The sequence below is a fragment of the Podarcis gaigeae genome (genome assembly GCF_964106915.1).
Source record: "Podarcis gaigeae genome assembly, chromosome: W".
Lineage (NCBI taxonomy): Eukaryota > Metazoa > Chordata > Lepidosauria > Squamata > Lacertidae > Podarcis > Podarcis gaigeae.
In genome coordinates, this window is record NC_139695.1 from 15,320,653 (window position 1) to 15,335,981 (window position 15,329).

General features: G+C 47.4%; 2 protein-coding genes across 3 annotated transcripts in view; one reads left to right on the forward strand and one right to left on the reverse strand.

The window, feature by feature from the left end:
- LOC310835936 (cullin-4B) overlaps nt 1-15,329 on the forward strand; it is a 226,760-nt gene that overhangs the window by 207,765 nt on the left and 3,666 nt on the right. For both annotated transcript variants that reach the window (XM_083720891.1, XM_083720892.1), the window contains 3 exons: nt 3-116; nt 10,177-10,282; nt 10,356-10,528. In XM_083720891.1, the coding sequence (XP_083577017.1) occupies nt 3-116; nt 10,177-10,282; nt 10,356-10,528 (393 nt within the window). The remainder of the gene's footprint in view (nt 1-2; nt 117-10,176; nt 10,283-10,355; nt 10,529-15,329) is intronic.
- LOC310835950 (uncharacterized protein) overlaps nt 13,457-15,329 on the reverse strand; it is a gene marked incomplete at its 5' end in the record, with an annotated part of 450,244 nt that continues 448,371 nt past the window's right edge. Inside the window, one exon of the mRNA XM_083720916.1 lies at nt 13,457-14,082. Coding sequence (XP_083577042.1) covers nt 13,843-14,082 — 240 coding nt within the window. The 3' untranslated portion in view covers nt 13,457-13,842. The remainder of the gene's footprint in view (nt 14,083-15,329) is intronic.

Genomic DNA, 15,329 nt, shown 5'->3' on the forward strand with positions numbered 1-15,329 from the left:
AGATGATAAAACTGCAGGAGATATTCAAGACATTTTATCTAGGAAAGCACAGTGGCAGGAAACTACAGTGGCAATCAGCATTAGGACACTGCGTACTCAAAGCAGAATTTAAAGAGGTACTGTTTGCTTTCTGGTATACTGTTAATCACTTGTTAAAGCGATTTAGTAGATGTGGAATGTAGCAGGGATTTTTAAGTGGTCATTCCCATTTTAAAATATTGGTCTCTAGGTTTTGTTCAGCTTTTGTGAATTGTTCTTACTTTTTGTGAATTGTTCTTACCTCACATGTAATTCCCGCCTTGTATGTATGCACACACTGTACGAACCTGCTCCAAACACCAAGACATTCCCTCATCGCTCAGTTTACTTTAAGTTCATGGTGACTTGTACTCCATGCATAGCTTACCACATTTATAGAACTTGATTATTGTATTCTTTCATGTTATGATCAATCATGCCTGTCAGGTTTCATGCTTGTCTAGTCCCAACCTCGTTTCCCAGCCTTTAATCTACCGGTGATTAATGTTCACATGTAATTCCCACCCCTCACATGTAATTCCCGCCTTGCATTTGCATTAACCAATAGGCAATGAGTTTCTTTGTGTTTGTATCAACCAATCAGCCACAAGCACACCTGTGGCAATGTTTGTAATATTCAATAAAAGAGAGTTCCCGGGGCTTCCCCGGCAGACGCCTCTTGTGACACCCACTACTCGTCTCCCGTGATTTTCATTCCTACATCTGGTGACCCCGGACGTGCCAGATCCCTTACGCAGCCTAGCCCCTGTACTTCACTCGACTGGAAAAGTCTCAGCGCGCTTACTTCGTGAGTATGGGGGGCGATTTGACTAAATCGCAGAAAGAACATGCCAGGGAATTGTTTTCTCTAGTTAGACAGCGGGTTGTGGGTGTTCATGTTTCCTTAAAAGAAATTGAACAACTGCTTTGTGAGATCGCTTGCCAGTGTCCCTCCTACCCCGAAAGGGGGTCTCTTGAGGTGGGGACTTGGCAAAAGATCGGGAAGACCCTCTTTGCAGAACCGAGGGCTCCAATTCATTGTCTGCTCACCTGGCAGAAATGTGCAGAGGCCGTTGCAAAGTTTGGACCTCAGGTCCCCCAGGCGTCTCCTTCGGCCCCTGCTCTCCTGCCTGCAGCAGACAATCCCCCCCCTTATCCCCCTTATCCACAGCTTCTGCCTCCTTCTCCTTCGCAGCCCGGCCAACCCCCCCCCCCTGCTTCTCACTCATCTCAACCTGCTTCCACCCCCCCATCCCCCTTCCCCCCCTCCTCCTTTGCCTGCTCCTGCTGGAGCCGTGCGTGCTGCACTTTCTCAGGCAAGACAGAAAGGGCTTTTGTCCTTGCAGGAAGAATCTGAGTGGGCGGGGGAATTGCCATCTGTTTTCCCAATTTCTTATACTAATCCAGGTACTGCTCAGCAACAGGTGTTGTATGAGACACTCCCTTACTCTGTTATGAGGGAACTGAGAAGAGCCATCGCTGGTTCTGGCTTAAAATCTTCCTATGTCACAGGGATGCTGCAGGGGATTGCGTCTGGGTATACAATGCTACCCCAAGACTGGAAAGACTTAATGCGCATGTTGCTCTCACCAGCCCAGTATGTTGTCTTTGACAGTGAATTTCGCCTTAGTGCTTCAGCCCTGTCAGATCCTCAGCATACAGCTGATGAACTTTATGGTGCTGGTCCGTTTGATACTATAACAGCCCAGGCGACGCTGACACCTGTACATTTTAGCCGCACCGCGACTTGTGTACAGCGCGCCTTTTGGAAAGTCCCTGTCTCAGGGCAACCACTGAGCTCTTTTGTTAATATTAAACAACAACATTCAGAGCCCTACCATCAATTTATAGATAGATTGAAAGAAGCAGTCACCAGGCAGGTTGATAATACTACAGCCCAGAATGAACTGATGAAAAAATTGGCTTTTGAAAATGCAAACACCGACTGTAAGAAGGCTTTGCAGTCAATCATTAATCGTCCTAAATACGAACTGGCTCAGATGATTCAAGCCTGTGTGGAAATTGGCATCCAGAGCATGCCATGTCCTTGCTTGCCGGAGCCAATCCAAATTTGGCAGCCAACCAAATGCTTTTATCTGCTGCTCAATATGTAGTTTTTGAAAGTGAATTTAAGCATAGCGCAGTAGCCCTGTCCCGTTGGATGCCCTTACTGTGTTTACTAATGGAGCCCCCTCCAGGGGGGTCGTTGCATGGCAACAAAATGATAAATGGCACAGCCTCTACACTCTTCCACAGAAGTCTGCCCAGCATTCTGAGCTGGCAGCTGCTGTTAAAGTTTTGCATCATTTCTCCACGCAGCCAATTCCATGACCCCATACGTGGCTTCCTTTAATGTTACTTGTGCCCGTATGGTGAACTGCACAAAAACCAACAGTGTGAAAATGGGCAAGGATAATTTCAATTGCTCTGATTATGTAAATATTTCATATATATATAAATACACAGAGCTGCCTGACGGCTGGTTTTGGTCGTGTCCAGGCTTCACGTTTAATTACATTCCTGCAAACATTAGCCATGGCACACCCTGCTGTTTAAGCCGCTTGTCCATCATTTTACCCAAAAAGCATCATTTATCCCGCTTTCGATATCGACGCGCTATAGAATTGAATAATGATTGCGATGATTCTGTCTCTCTCCCTAGTAGATCTGAATATATTTCTCTAGCTGTCTCTCTTCTAGGAGTCCCTGGACTGGCTGTACGGAATAGCAGGAATATTAACTCTTTAGCTTGCTCCGCAGCAAAAGCCGTGAATTCTACTTCACAAGCTCTTCACCTTTTGAATAAAGAACAGAGTGAATTGCGTCATGGACTCTTACCGCGCTGTTATCGATTACCTATTGATGCTCCATCATTACGGATGCGAACAAGTGGAAAACATGTGCTACTTTAATATCACTGACAATTCTAAGGCCATCCAAAAACAAATCTCTCATTTGCAAAATCTCACACATCACATCAAACAAGATGTTGGTTTTCCTGCTTTCTGGGATTCTTTCACCCAGTGGCTTACTGCTTGGCTGCCAAACCTTACTTGGCTTCGTAATCTGTGATGGGATAATGAGCTGCTTGTGCGTAAAAGCTTGATCCCTCTGGGGTTTGGCTGGTCACCCAAACCTAGGCACTAACGGAGCCCCCAAAGCATGACTCCGTCAGTCGCTGGTAGAATCCGACAGTGGGCGTCTACGGAACTTACTCCAACATAAAAGTTGTTTGACGGACATGCGCCTCCTGGACTCTCTGCGTGACAGCTTCCGGCGAGGGGTGGGGGTTGCTAAAGGGGGTCTTGTTACCTCCTCACTGTTCTCACTAGAAGTATCCCAGAGCCTCTCCCCCGATTCCCTTTCCGCTGGAACTCCTGCTCTCCCCCTACTGGTTCCTTCTTCTGCTGTAGAGTCTCTCCTATTCTCCTGGAGCCTCTCCACCACCTGTCCCTCCGATGGCAGTTCCCTGACATCCACCTCCCCCCCAGGGCCCCCTTCACCCCCCCGCCTCCTCTCCCACTGGCGGTGAGGGCGGAAAGCCCCGGAAGGAACTCTCCTCGTCGTCCGAGGATTCAAACACTTCTAACCACGGCGTACCGTCTCTCTCCTCGTCTTCCTCTTCTTCGTCGGAGTCGGCTTCCTCACCCACCCCTGACTCTGGGAACCCTTCAAACTCCCCTTCCTCATCGGTGGTCCCAAAGTGTTCCCTTCTAAATCGTGCCACGGGTTGCGGTTTTTTTCGGAAACGCTGATGAAATGTTTCTATTAAAACCTCGTCCTTGACTAACTCTGCTGGTACCCAAGTGTTTTCCGACTCAACTTCCCCCTCCCATTCTACCAGATATTCCACCTGATTCCCCTTCCACCTGGAATCAATGATTCCTGCCACGTTCATGTCGCGTTCTCTCTCTTCTATCACGGGCGTTTGGGTGACCTCTCTCTCACGCTCCCCCCACTCACGTCCCTCTTGGTACGGCGACAGTAATGACCTGTGAAATACTGGGTGCAATTTCATGTGACTGGGCAGTCTGAGTTTGAATGTTACTGGGTTGACCTGCTGTATGACCTCAAAGGGTCCCAATCTTTTGGGTCTCAATTTCTTACTCCCTCCCTTGAACGGTAGTCCTTGGGTGGATAGCCACACCCGGTTTCCCACCCTTATAGTTTCACCTTCCCTCCTATTTCTGTCTGCTTGTTTCTTATATTCCTCCTTGGCTTTCTCTAAGTTAAGTTGAAGCTGACGGTGGATCGCTTCCATCTCTTCAAAAAAGTGTTCCGCCGCTGGCACGCTCCACCTCTCCCCTCCTTCTCCTGGAAATGCCCGGGGATGACACCCATAATTTGCCAGAAAAGGACTCATCCCTGTGGACACGTTCTCCGCGTTGTTGTAGGCAAATTCTGCCAGAGGTAACTTATCTACCCAATCATTTTCTCTGTCTTTTACATAACACCTCAGGTATTGTTGTAAAATCCCGTTTGCCCTTTCCGCTTGCCCATTTGTTTCTGGGTGCCGGGCAGTTGAGAAATTGAGTTCCACGTGCAGTAAGCTCATAAGTTTCCTCCAGAACCTGGAAGTAAACTGTTTCCCTCTGTCGCTGACCACCCTCAAGGGGGCGCCATGCAACCTGAAAATATGCTCTACAAATAACTTGGCGGTTTCCTCCGCGGTGACCGCATGGGAACAGGCTATAAAATGACACATCTTAGTTAATAGATCTACCACCACCATGACAGCTGTTTTGCCCTTGGATTTTGGCAGGTCCGTCATAAAATCTATGGATACTGCCTCCCATGGCCTTTCTGGTGTGGGTAAGGGTTGTAATAGCCCCGCTGGCGCCACCCTCTCCCCTTTCGCTCGCTGGCACCTGTCGCAACCCCTGACATATTCCCGTACGTCCTCCCTCACCTTGGGCCACCAAAACTCTCTGGTAACCAACCACATGGTTTTGTGCTGTCCAAAATGCCCCGCTGTGGGGCTGTCATGCAACTGCTTGAGTACTCTGCCCCTCAGTTCCCCATCTGGTATGTACAGTGCCCCTTTGTAATACAACGCCCCGTTCTTTTCTTCAAACCCCCCTGTGTTCTCCTCTGTCCTCCTGAGTTCTCTGAATTTCTCTTGGGCGTATTCATCGTTCTCAGTACCCTCTATCAGTTCCCTCTGCCCCACCAATGCCGCCCCACACAACCAGCGGTCTTCAGGGATTACATGCCTTGCCTCAGACGCTCCCTCCCCCTCTAAGTACTCAGGTTTCCTGGAGAGAGCGTCCGCCCTCACGTTCTCGGAGCCTGGCACGTAACGAATCTCAAAGTGGAATTTGGAGAACTCCTGGGCCCATCTCACTTGTCTCTGGTTCAGCACTTGTGCTGTTCTCCAGTATTCCAGATTTTTGTGGTCAGTTCGGACTTGAACCTTGTGCTGCGCCCCAATCAGCAAGTGGCGCCATCTCCGGAATGCTTCATGAATGGCGAGCAGTTCTCGGTCGTATACTGTGTAGTTCCTCTCGGATTTGTTCAACTTCCGCGAGAAGAACGCACACGGTCTCCATTCGGACGTATCTTTTCCCGGCTGGAGAAGCACGGCCCCCACCGCTCGGTCTGACGCGTCAGTCTCCACTCTCATTGGTTGTTGTAGATCTACATGCAAAAGTTGCTCTTCCGACGCAAACGCCTGCTTTAAGTGTTCGAACGCCCGCTGCGCTTCTTCCGTCCAAACAAATTTTTTCTTGCTGCTAAGACAATCCGTGATGGGCGCTGTTAAATGGGCAAAGTTTTTGATGAACTTCCTATAGAAGTTTCCGAAGCCCAGGAATCTTTGCACGTCCTTCTTGGTCTTTGGTGTTTTCCATTCCAGTACCGCTTGAACCTTGCTGGGATCCATGGCCAATCCCTTGTCAGACAACCGGTACCCCAGGAATTCCACCTCCCTGGTATGAAACTGACACTTCTCCAGTTTCACCCACAGCCGATTTTCTCGCAGTTTGCTCAGTACTTCTCTTACATCTCGCACATGCTGCTCCTCATTCTCTGAGTATACCAGGACGTCATCTAAGAACGCTACACAGTTCTTGTAGAGCAATGGCCCCAGGACGTGATTCATGAACGATTGAAAACAGGCCGAGCCCGCCTGTAGACCGAAGGGCATAACGAGGTACTCAAAGGCCCCCAAGGGGGTGAACATAGTGGTTTTCCACTCATCCCCCTTTCTCACCCGTATCAAGTTATATGCCTCTCTAAGGTCCAGCTTGGTAAAAATTTTCCCTTTTCTCACACGTGTCAGAATGTCATCAATTCTAGGCATAGGGAACGTCACTGGTTCTGACACTGCATTTATACCCCTGCAATCACACACAAGCCTGGGTTTACCCGTGTGTTTTTTGTCCACAAAGAACACTGGGCTGCCCCCCACCGCTCGTGACTCTCTGATGAAACCTCGCTTGAGGTTCTTGTCAATGAACTCCCTTAACTCCTGCATCTCACTGTCTGACATTGCATACAGCTTGCCCACTGGCAATTGTGCTCCTGGGAGTAAGTTAATTTGACAGTCAAAGGGTCTGTGCGGGGGCAGTTTATCTGCTTCCTTTTCGCTAAAGACGTCAATCAAGTCAGCGTATTGTGGTGGCACCTTCCCCTTGTCCATCACTTCCATCCCTGCTAGAGTGGCCCTGGCCCCTGCCTGAGCCTCTCCCTCCTTGCAGTGTTCTAGGCAATGTGCTGATCCAAAGGAAACCACTCTCTGATGCCAGCCTACTAGCGGATCGTGTAGTGCCAGCCAGCTCATTCCCAAAATAATAGGAGCTCCTCCCAAGGTGGCTACGTTAAACGCTATCAGTTCTGTGTGTCTTGCCACCCTCATTATCATTGGTACAGTCTGTTGGCTCACTTCTCCTCCCAACAGTTCCCTCCCATCAATCGTGGTAACCTGCAAAGGCTTACTTAATGGGATAGTCTGTATCTGGTGTTCAGCTGCAAACTCCTTACTCATGAAATTACAGGAACTACCTGAATCCAATAGCGCTTTTATCTTTAGTGGGTGTCCGTTTGCCAGTTCCAGCAACACCTCTATCACAAGCGCTGGTCTTGGGGGTTCCGGCGTGGGCACATTCACTACTCCCTGGCCTGGCTGCTGTGCCCTGATGTTGGCAACCAGGCGTTGGCTTTTACTTGCTCCCTGATTTCTTCTTCCTCCTTTCCCCCAACAGTTCCCGCCATCCCTTGCCATTCCTTCCTTTGCGGACAGACTCTGGCAAAGTGACCTGGCTGTTGGCAGAGATAACATCTCTTGGCGCTCTTTCCCTCCTTCTTCCGCCCCTCACTGGTGTTTGAAACTGCGCGCGCGCGCGCGCGCTGTTCCAAGTTCCATCGGCTCTGCTGGCGGGAAAGGCTGCTCCGGAATGCGGAAGTCCTTCCAACGTTCCCCCTTTCCTTCCCGCTTTTCCAAAGCTCTGGCTTCCTGGCGCGCTCCTATGGACAGCACAGATTTAGTCAGATGGTCCATAGACTCCACCCTAGGCGCCCGGGAAAGTTCATCTTTCACTGACGGAGAGAGCCCTTCTTCAAACAGCATTTGAATAGGTTCACTCGCAAGGTCCCACCCCAGTCTATGAATCAGCATGGTGAACTCAGTCCAGTACTCACGTACAGATCGGCTCCCCTGTTTACACGCCATTAACTGCCTGCGCACCACCCCTTGCTCAATCTCGCTGGAAAACATCAAGTCCATGGTGCGAAAAAATTTCATTGTGTCCTTTAAGATTTCATTATTGGCTGCCATCAGGGGCCTAATCCAGTCCCTCGCCCCTCCCTCTAGATGGCCAATCACGTACGCCACTCTAGAGTTCTCATCGGGGAAGTCATCAAACAGTAGATTGAGAGCATATTGCATCTCTGTCCTAAAGGCTTGATAGTTCCTGGGATCCCCCCCAAATTTCTGCACCAATCCAGGCACCTTTCTGGCAAGTGGGGTGGTTTTTCCCTTATCCGCATCTTGAGCCCTCCTCTCCTCGAGCCTCGCCGTTTGCAGCGCGAGCTGGACCTCCAACGCCCTGTACCTTTCTTCCAGGCTTGGACCTGCTCCAGCTCCTCCGGTTCCGGCTGGTTCGCTCATGATGCCCTCTGCTTGCACAAGCTGCTTTCAAAGACTGTCGGATTGCTGTGATGGGATAATGAGCTGCTTGTGCGTAAAAGCTTGATCCCTCTGGGGTTTGGCTGGTCACCCAAACCTAGGCACTAACGGAGCCCCCAAAGCATGACTCCATCAGTCGCTGGTAGAATCCAACAGTGGGCGTCTACGGAACTTACTCCAACATAAAAGTTGTTTGACGGACTCTCTGCGTGACAGCTTCCGGCGAGGGGTGGGGGTTGCTAAAGGGGGTCTTGTTACCTCCTCACTGTTCTCACTAGAAGTATCCCAGAGCCTCTCCCCCGATTCCCTTTCCGCTGGAACTCCTGCTCTCCCCCTACTGGTTCCTTCTTCTGCTGTAGAGTCTCTCCTATTCTCCTGGAGCCTCTCCACCACCTGTCCCTCCGATGGCAGTTCCCTGACATAATCTCTTTCAATATGCTATTGTCATAATTTGCATGTTGATCTTACTATGCTGCTTCCTCCAATGCATTCCTGGCCTCATAAGTCTTTTCTCCCGGTTTCTCTCTCCCCCTCAGCCACCCAATAAAATCCTCGCTGCTTATTTTGCGAAATGGCAACACCAACAGTAAACCAAAGGGGAGATATGGGCAGATTTATTTCGAGCATGCGTTGGCAAACCACGTATCTCGTAGTATTTTTTGTCCCATCCTCCCTGGCGAACTTATTTTGGGCATTCGCTGGCACACCACTAATCCCGAAATATTTTTGCCTTATTTACCCAGAACGCCTCGCAAAAAAGAAAAGAAAGGGGGAGATAAAGGGAAGTTTTCCTTCTGCACATATGTTTTCCCTCTGCACATAATTGTTGCATTATGGGGAAGCATTGCTTCTTTTCTCTTGCATTCTGGGAACTCTCGCTTATAATCTTTTCTCTGTTTCTGCACACACTGTACGAACCTGCTCCAAACACCAAGACATTCCCTCATCGCTCAGTTTACTTTAAGTTCATGGTGACTTGTACTCCATGCATAGCTTACCACATTTATAGAACTTGATTATTGTATTCTTTCATGTTATGATCAATCATGCCTGTCAGGTTTCATGCTTGTCTAGTCCCAACCTCGTTTCCCAGCCTTTAATCTACCGGTGATTAATGTTCACATGTAATTCCCACCCCTCACATGTAATTCCCGCCTTGCATTTGCATTAACCAATAGGCAATGAGTTTCTTTGTGTTTGTATCAACCAATCAGCCACAAGCACACCTGTGGCAATGTTTGTAATATTCAATAAAAGAGAGTTCCCGGGGCTTCCCCGGCAGACGCCTCTCGTGACACCCACTACTCGTCTCCCGTGATTTTCATTCCTACACATTTCATTTGATTTTGTTTCTCCATCAGTTCTGCCACCAACATCCTGTGCTATCATTTGCATGAAACATCCATCCTTTCACGAAACCTTCATCCTTTCATGAACCATCCACCCCAAGAACAATACTTTCCATGTTCCATCAAAATTATCCAATTTCAGGTGTAAATAGGGGCCCATTTGTATTGGCTTACATAAATATATTTGCAAAAAAAATTCCTTTTTGCTGGGTGACCATGGACTTGTATTTACATCCAAGTTGTATAAGGCTTTAAAAACAGCACTTTGAATTGGTCTTGGAAATAAGGAAACACCAGAAAGATCTGTTTATCACCTTGCAAACAGATTGGCTAGAGAATCAGGGAAACTGTCCTAACAAGGGTTTGTTCAATGTAGATTTAACCGTGGTTAAATTCATGGCCAATGCTAAACTGTGGTTGAAGTGTTTCAGATATAGTTCTTAACTGTAGTTTAAAAAGGCAAACATGATTACACATAGTGTGTTCCTAAGGTATAAGCACTCTGCTATAAAGATAACACAGCTATCATATGGATATTATTTCCTTTTATATGGAATGAATGTTAAATAACTGCAAAGTGTAGGACCTCCCTGTGCATGGATCTAGAACTATTGTTAAACAAATTATTTACATTTTATAAGTAAATGCAGAAGTGTTTTTATCACTTTTTTTTGTTCTTGACAGGGCAAAAAAGAGCTACAGGTCTCATTGTTCCAGACTTTAGTGCTGCTTATGTTTAACGAAGGTGAAGAATTCAGTTTAGAGGAGATAAAACAAGCTACTGGAATAGGTCCGTATTGGATGTTCCTTGTGGCTTCTGTGTGCTAGTGGCTAAAAAACTAAACCATCTCTTTCTGTTTTAGAGGATGGAGACCTTCGACGAACCCTCCAGTCATTAGCCTGCGGCAAGGCCAGAGTGCTAACAAAAAGCCCCAGAGGCAAAGATGTGGAAGATGGCGACAAATTTATTTGCAATGATGACTTCAGACATAAGCTATTCAGGATAAAAATCAATCAGATCCAGATGAAAGAAACGGTCTCTGGTTCTTTTTCCCCTTCAGATTACTGTCGTATATTTTCTGGGTGCCTGGGCAATGCCCTGAATCACCCAGAAGCAATTCAGTGGCAATTATTTTGGCTCCAGTTTTCAATTTATACTGCTTGAGTCATCCTGAGCCATTTTATATGCCAGGGGCATGGGTTACAAAAACCTCTCTTCCTGAGATTGGGACATCAAGACACTTGTACTTGTCACATTATAAGAAATGTGAGCTGTTTTCTACATTAAATTAGATTTTTATTTCCCTAGCTTTTGGTTAAGTATCTATTTACATTGAATGCTTAGTGGTTCAGGTTTTTATGGCTAGGAGTTGCATGCTGGGTGACTTGTTAGCTGTAGCTTATTGTTGTCAATCAATCAATCTTTATTACAGTCCAGAGACCCAACAAATCATTACAAAGCAATACACAATTCAGACAGCCTACCTCCAGGTTAAACAAGCATTTTGTTCAGACTTAAAGTTAGGGATCATTGGTTCTTGCAACCACCGATAAAAACTTTGCCACTGCTAATGTTCTAGCGTATGTCCGGTCTTCCAATAGGAACCTGACATAGTGAGCCTCTGATTTTCCCGGGAAAGGTACTAGGAAGGGTAATATCAATTCAGCCCTGGATTGCTTGTATTTCGCACGGTGCAGCAAAATATGTTTTATAGAACTGATGTCTTGGGCACACGAGCAAAGTCTGTCCTGGTAGGGAACTCCTCTCAAACTGCCATCCAACACTGCAGAAGAAAAAACGTTTAGTCTGGCTTTGGTGAATAACCTTCGGTAATTTGGTACTGTCAGGTTTTGAATGTAAGGTGTTAACTTAAAGACATGCCCATAGTGTACTCCTACTGCCAGCGGACTACAGACTGTGTGTGATCGAGATCGCAAGTCACTGTGTGCATTATCCCATAATCTTTGCTTTAACGTCTTTAGGGTGCCTTCATAACCCAGGTAATAGAGTTGGGGGGGGGGGGGTGACAGACTAATAGAGGTGGCTTTTCTAGCCATGGTTTTCTGTCAATTGCTGACAAACTCCTCATTGGTCAGGTGTTGATACAAACCCTTCCCTAGATCAAACACTGCAATCCTGAGCCAATGTTTTAGGGCAGCCCACCATGCTTTAGTTAAAATTGGGCATTCACCAGCTTCTAACATAAGTATGGAGTTGGGGACACAGTTGAGTACCTGCAGTAGAGATTGTAGAAATTTTACCTGAAAGCCGTCTAGCTTAGGCACGTCCCCATTATGCCAGACATTTGCTGCGTACAGGAGTTGGGAAACGGGTTTTGCGTTGAAAACCCTTAAGGCTGCTGGAACATATTTGCTGCCCTTTGTGAAAAAGAATCTGAGTATGGCTAGCTTTGTGATCTCCGCCTTTTGAAGGGAGGTTTGCCAGTGGTGCTTCCAAGATCCTGTATGATGGAATGTGAGCCCTAGATAACTGAAGTATTTGATCTGTTCAAGGTTATGGCCATCCAGCACCCATTTTACCTGGGAGAAGCTGCTTTTGAATACTATTTTTTATTTTTCATAATTATTATAATATCTCCTTGTACTTCCATTTTCTTCCTGTTGCCAAGCAGTCTTTTGGAAGATAGGGAAGAGGATGGAAATCGTTTTTTGTTGTAAATGTTTAAATTAGAGCTTACTCTGAGCCAGGTCTTAGACTCTGAACATATTTTTATTTGTTCTTGGTGTTGTGATAATAATAATAATAATAATAATAATAAATTTATTTATACCCTGCCCATCTGGCTGGGTTTCCCCACCCACTCTAGGCAGCTCCCAATCAAATATTATAAACACATTACAGCATTAAACATAAAAAATTCCCTAAACAAGGCTGCCTTCAGATGTCTTTTGAAAGTAGGATAGTTGCTTATTTCCTTGACATCTGATGGGAGGGCATTCCACAGGGCAGGTGCCACTACCAAGAAGGCCCTCTGCCTGGTTCCCTGTAACCTCACTTCTCACAGTGAGGGAACCGCCAGAAGGCCCTTGGCACTGGATCTCAGTGTCCAAGCTGAACAATGGGGGTGGAGACACTCCTTCAGGTATACTGGGCTGAGGCCATTTAGGGCTTTAAAGGTCAGCATCAGCACTTTGAATTGTGCTCGGAAATGTACTGGGATCCAATGCAGGTCTCTCGGGAACGGTGTTATATGGTCCCGGCGGCCACACCCAGTCACCAGTCTAGCTGCAGCATTCTGGATTAATTACAGTTTCCAAGTCACCTTCAAAGGTAGCCCCATGTAGAGCGCATTGCAGTAGTCCAAGCGGGAGATAATTAGAGCAGGCACCTCTCTGGCGAGACAGTCTGTGGACAGGTAGGGTCTCAGCCTGCATATCAGATGGAGCTGGTAGACAATTGCCCTGGACACAGAATTGACCTGCACCTCCATGGACAGCTGTGAGTCCAAAATGACTCCCAGGCTTTGTACCTGGTCTTTCAGGGGCACAGTCACCCCATTCAGGACCAGGGAGTCCCCCACACCCACCCGCCCCCTGTCCTTATAAAACAGTACTTCTTTCTTTTCAGGATTCATCCTCAATCTGTTAGCCGCTATCCATCTTCCAACCGCCTCCAGGCACTCACACAGAACCTTCACCGCCTTCACTGGTTCTGATTTGAAAGAGAGGTAGAGCTGGGTATCATCTGTGTACTGATGAACACCCAGCCCAAACCCCCTGATGATCTCTCCCCGCAGCTTCATAGAGATATTAAAAAGCATGGGGGAGAGGATGGAACCCTGAGGCACCCCACAAGTGAGAGCCCAGGGGTCTGATCACTCATCCCGCAACACCACTTTCTGGACACGGCCCAGGAGAAAGGAGCAGAACCACTGCTCCCAGCTCCCAGCCCCTCTAGATGGTCCAGAAGGATGTTATGGTCGATGGTATCAAAGTTGAAACAGCTTTCAACTTTGTCCCTAGCCCACAGGAGATCCTCAACCAGAGTGACCCAGGCAGCTTCAGTCCCATGATGAGGCCTGAATTCCGACTGGAAGGGATCCAAATGGTCTGCATCCTCCAGGCATGCTTGGAGTTGTTTAGCAACCACCTGCTCAATCACCTTGCCCAAGAATGGAAGATTTGAGACTGGGCAATAGTTGGCCATATTGGCCGGGCCTAAAGATGTTTTTTTAAGAAGTGGTTTAATGGCCACCTCTTTCAGCGAGTCTGGGAAGGCTCCCTCACAGAGGGAAGCATTCACCACCCCGCAGAGCCCATTGCCCAGCCCTTCCCGGCTTGCTTTTATGAGCCAGGATGGGCAAGGATCAAGAAGAGAGGTGGTTGGTTTCACTCGTCCAAGCAGCCTGTCCACATCCTTGGAGGTAACAGATTGGAATTGTTCCCATATAATATGACTAGACAGGACTCCAGCACTCTCCCACCTCGGCCCTGCTTCCACGGTGGAGTCTGCCTCCTTCCGAATCTGAGCGACTTTATCTGCAAAAAACTTTGCAAAAGCATTGCAGGAGATCCTGGGTTCCCTACCTGGCCCAATGACGAAGGTGGTTCTGATAGATTGTGAACCACCTGAAAGAGGAGGTGAAGAAGGTCCTATTCGCCGTCACCATAACCACTTGGTAGGCTCAGTGTTGAGCTCTAACCTGTGTCCGGTCTGATTCAGAATGAGTTTTCCGCCACCGGTACTCTAGCCGTCTGAATGATTGTTTTATCGCCCTCAGCTCTGGGGGAAACAACAGGGCTGTCTGGGCTCCATGCAATCGGAGAGGGCGCTTCGGAACCAGACAGTCAATAGCCCTGGTTAACTCTGCATTCCAGCAAGTCACCAGGAAATCAGCTGAAAGGCCATCAACGTGGGATAAAACATCCCCTACCACTCTCTGGAAGCATTAAGTGGCGGGGGCGGAACATGCGAATAAGTTCCACCTCCCTGCAGAGGGGAAGAGTCTCTGAGATGTCCAGTTGCACCAGGAAGTGATCTGACCTTACACATTGTAAAATGTGTAGCCTTCCCATTGACCCCAAAATGACTTTCTTTTATGGAAATCTTTTTTAATCTTGCTTTTAAATGAAATTTCTTATCAAGACAGCTTACAATTAAACAGTACAGCATTAAAAAGGCATAAAGGTCATAAAACTGTAAAACGCCTTTTGAATCAATGTAATGGTAAGTCACCAAGTTGGATGGCTTTAAAGGGGGATTAGAAAATTTATGGAGGCTAAGGTTGCCAGTGGCTACTGTCAATGGCATGAGAACTATGTACTACTTCCAGTAGCATAGGCAGTATGCCTCTGAATACTAGTAGAGGGCTCTGAATGGTAGAGGGCTGTTGTGCTCATGTCCTGCTTTGGGCTTCCCAGAGGCATCCAATTTGCCACTGTGAGATCACATTGCTGGACTAGCTGGCCTTTGGTCTGATTTAGCAGAACTCCTGTTTATTGTATTGCTTTTTACTTGGCTAAGAACAATCAACTACAAAAAGCATCCATCAAATAAAATATGGCATCCTATTGAAAAGACCTGGACAAACTAAAACTTTTTCACCTGGTTCTTAAAACTCATGAGAATAGTCACAGTCATGGAAAGGGTATTTTAAAGCATGGTTTCCCAAACTTGACACTCCAGCTGTTTTTGGACTAGTTTCCATCATCCCTGACCACTGGTCCTGCTAGCTAGGGATGATGTGAGTTGGAGTCCAACAACAGCTGGAGACCCAAGTTTGGGAAACCCTACTCTAAAGCCAGTGTGCTCCTACTCAGAGAGCCTAATCCTCAGTCATTGCCTGCCTGACCTCAGTAGGTGGGGACACCAAAAG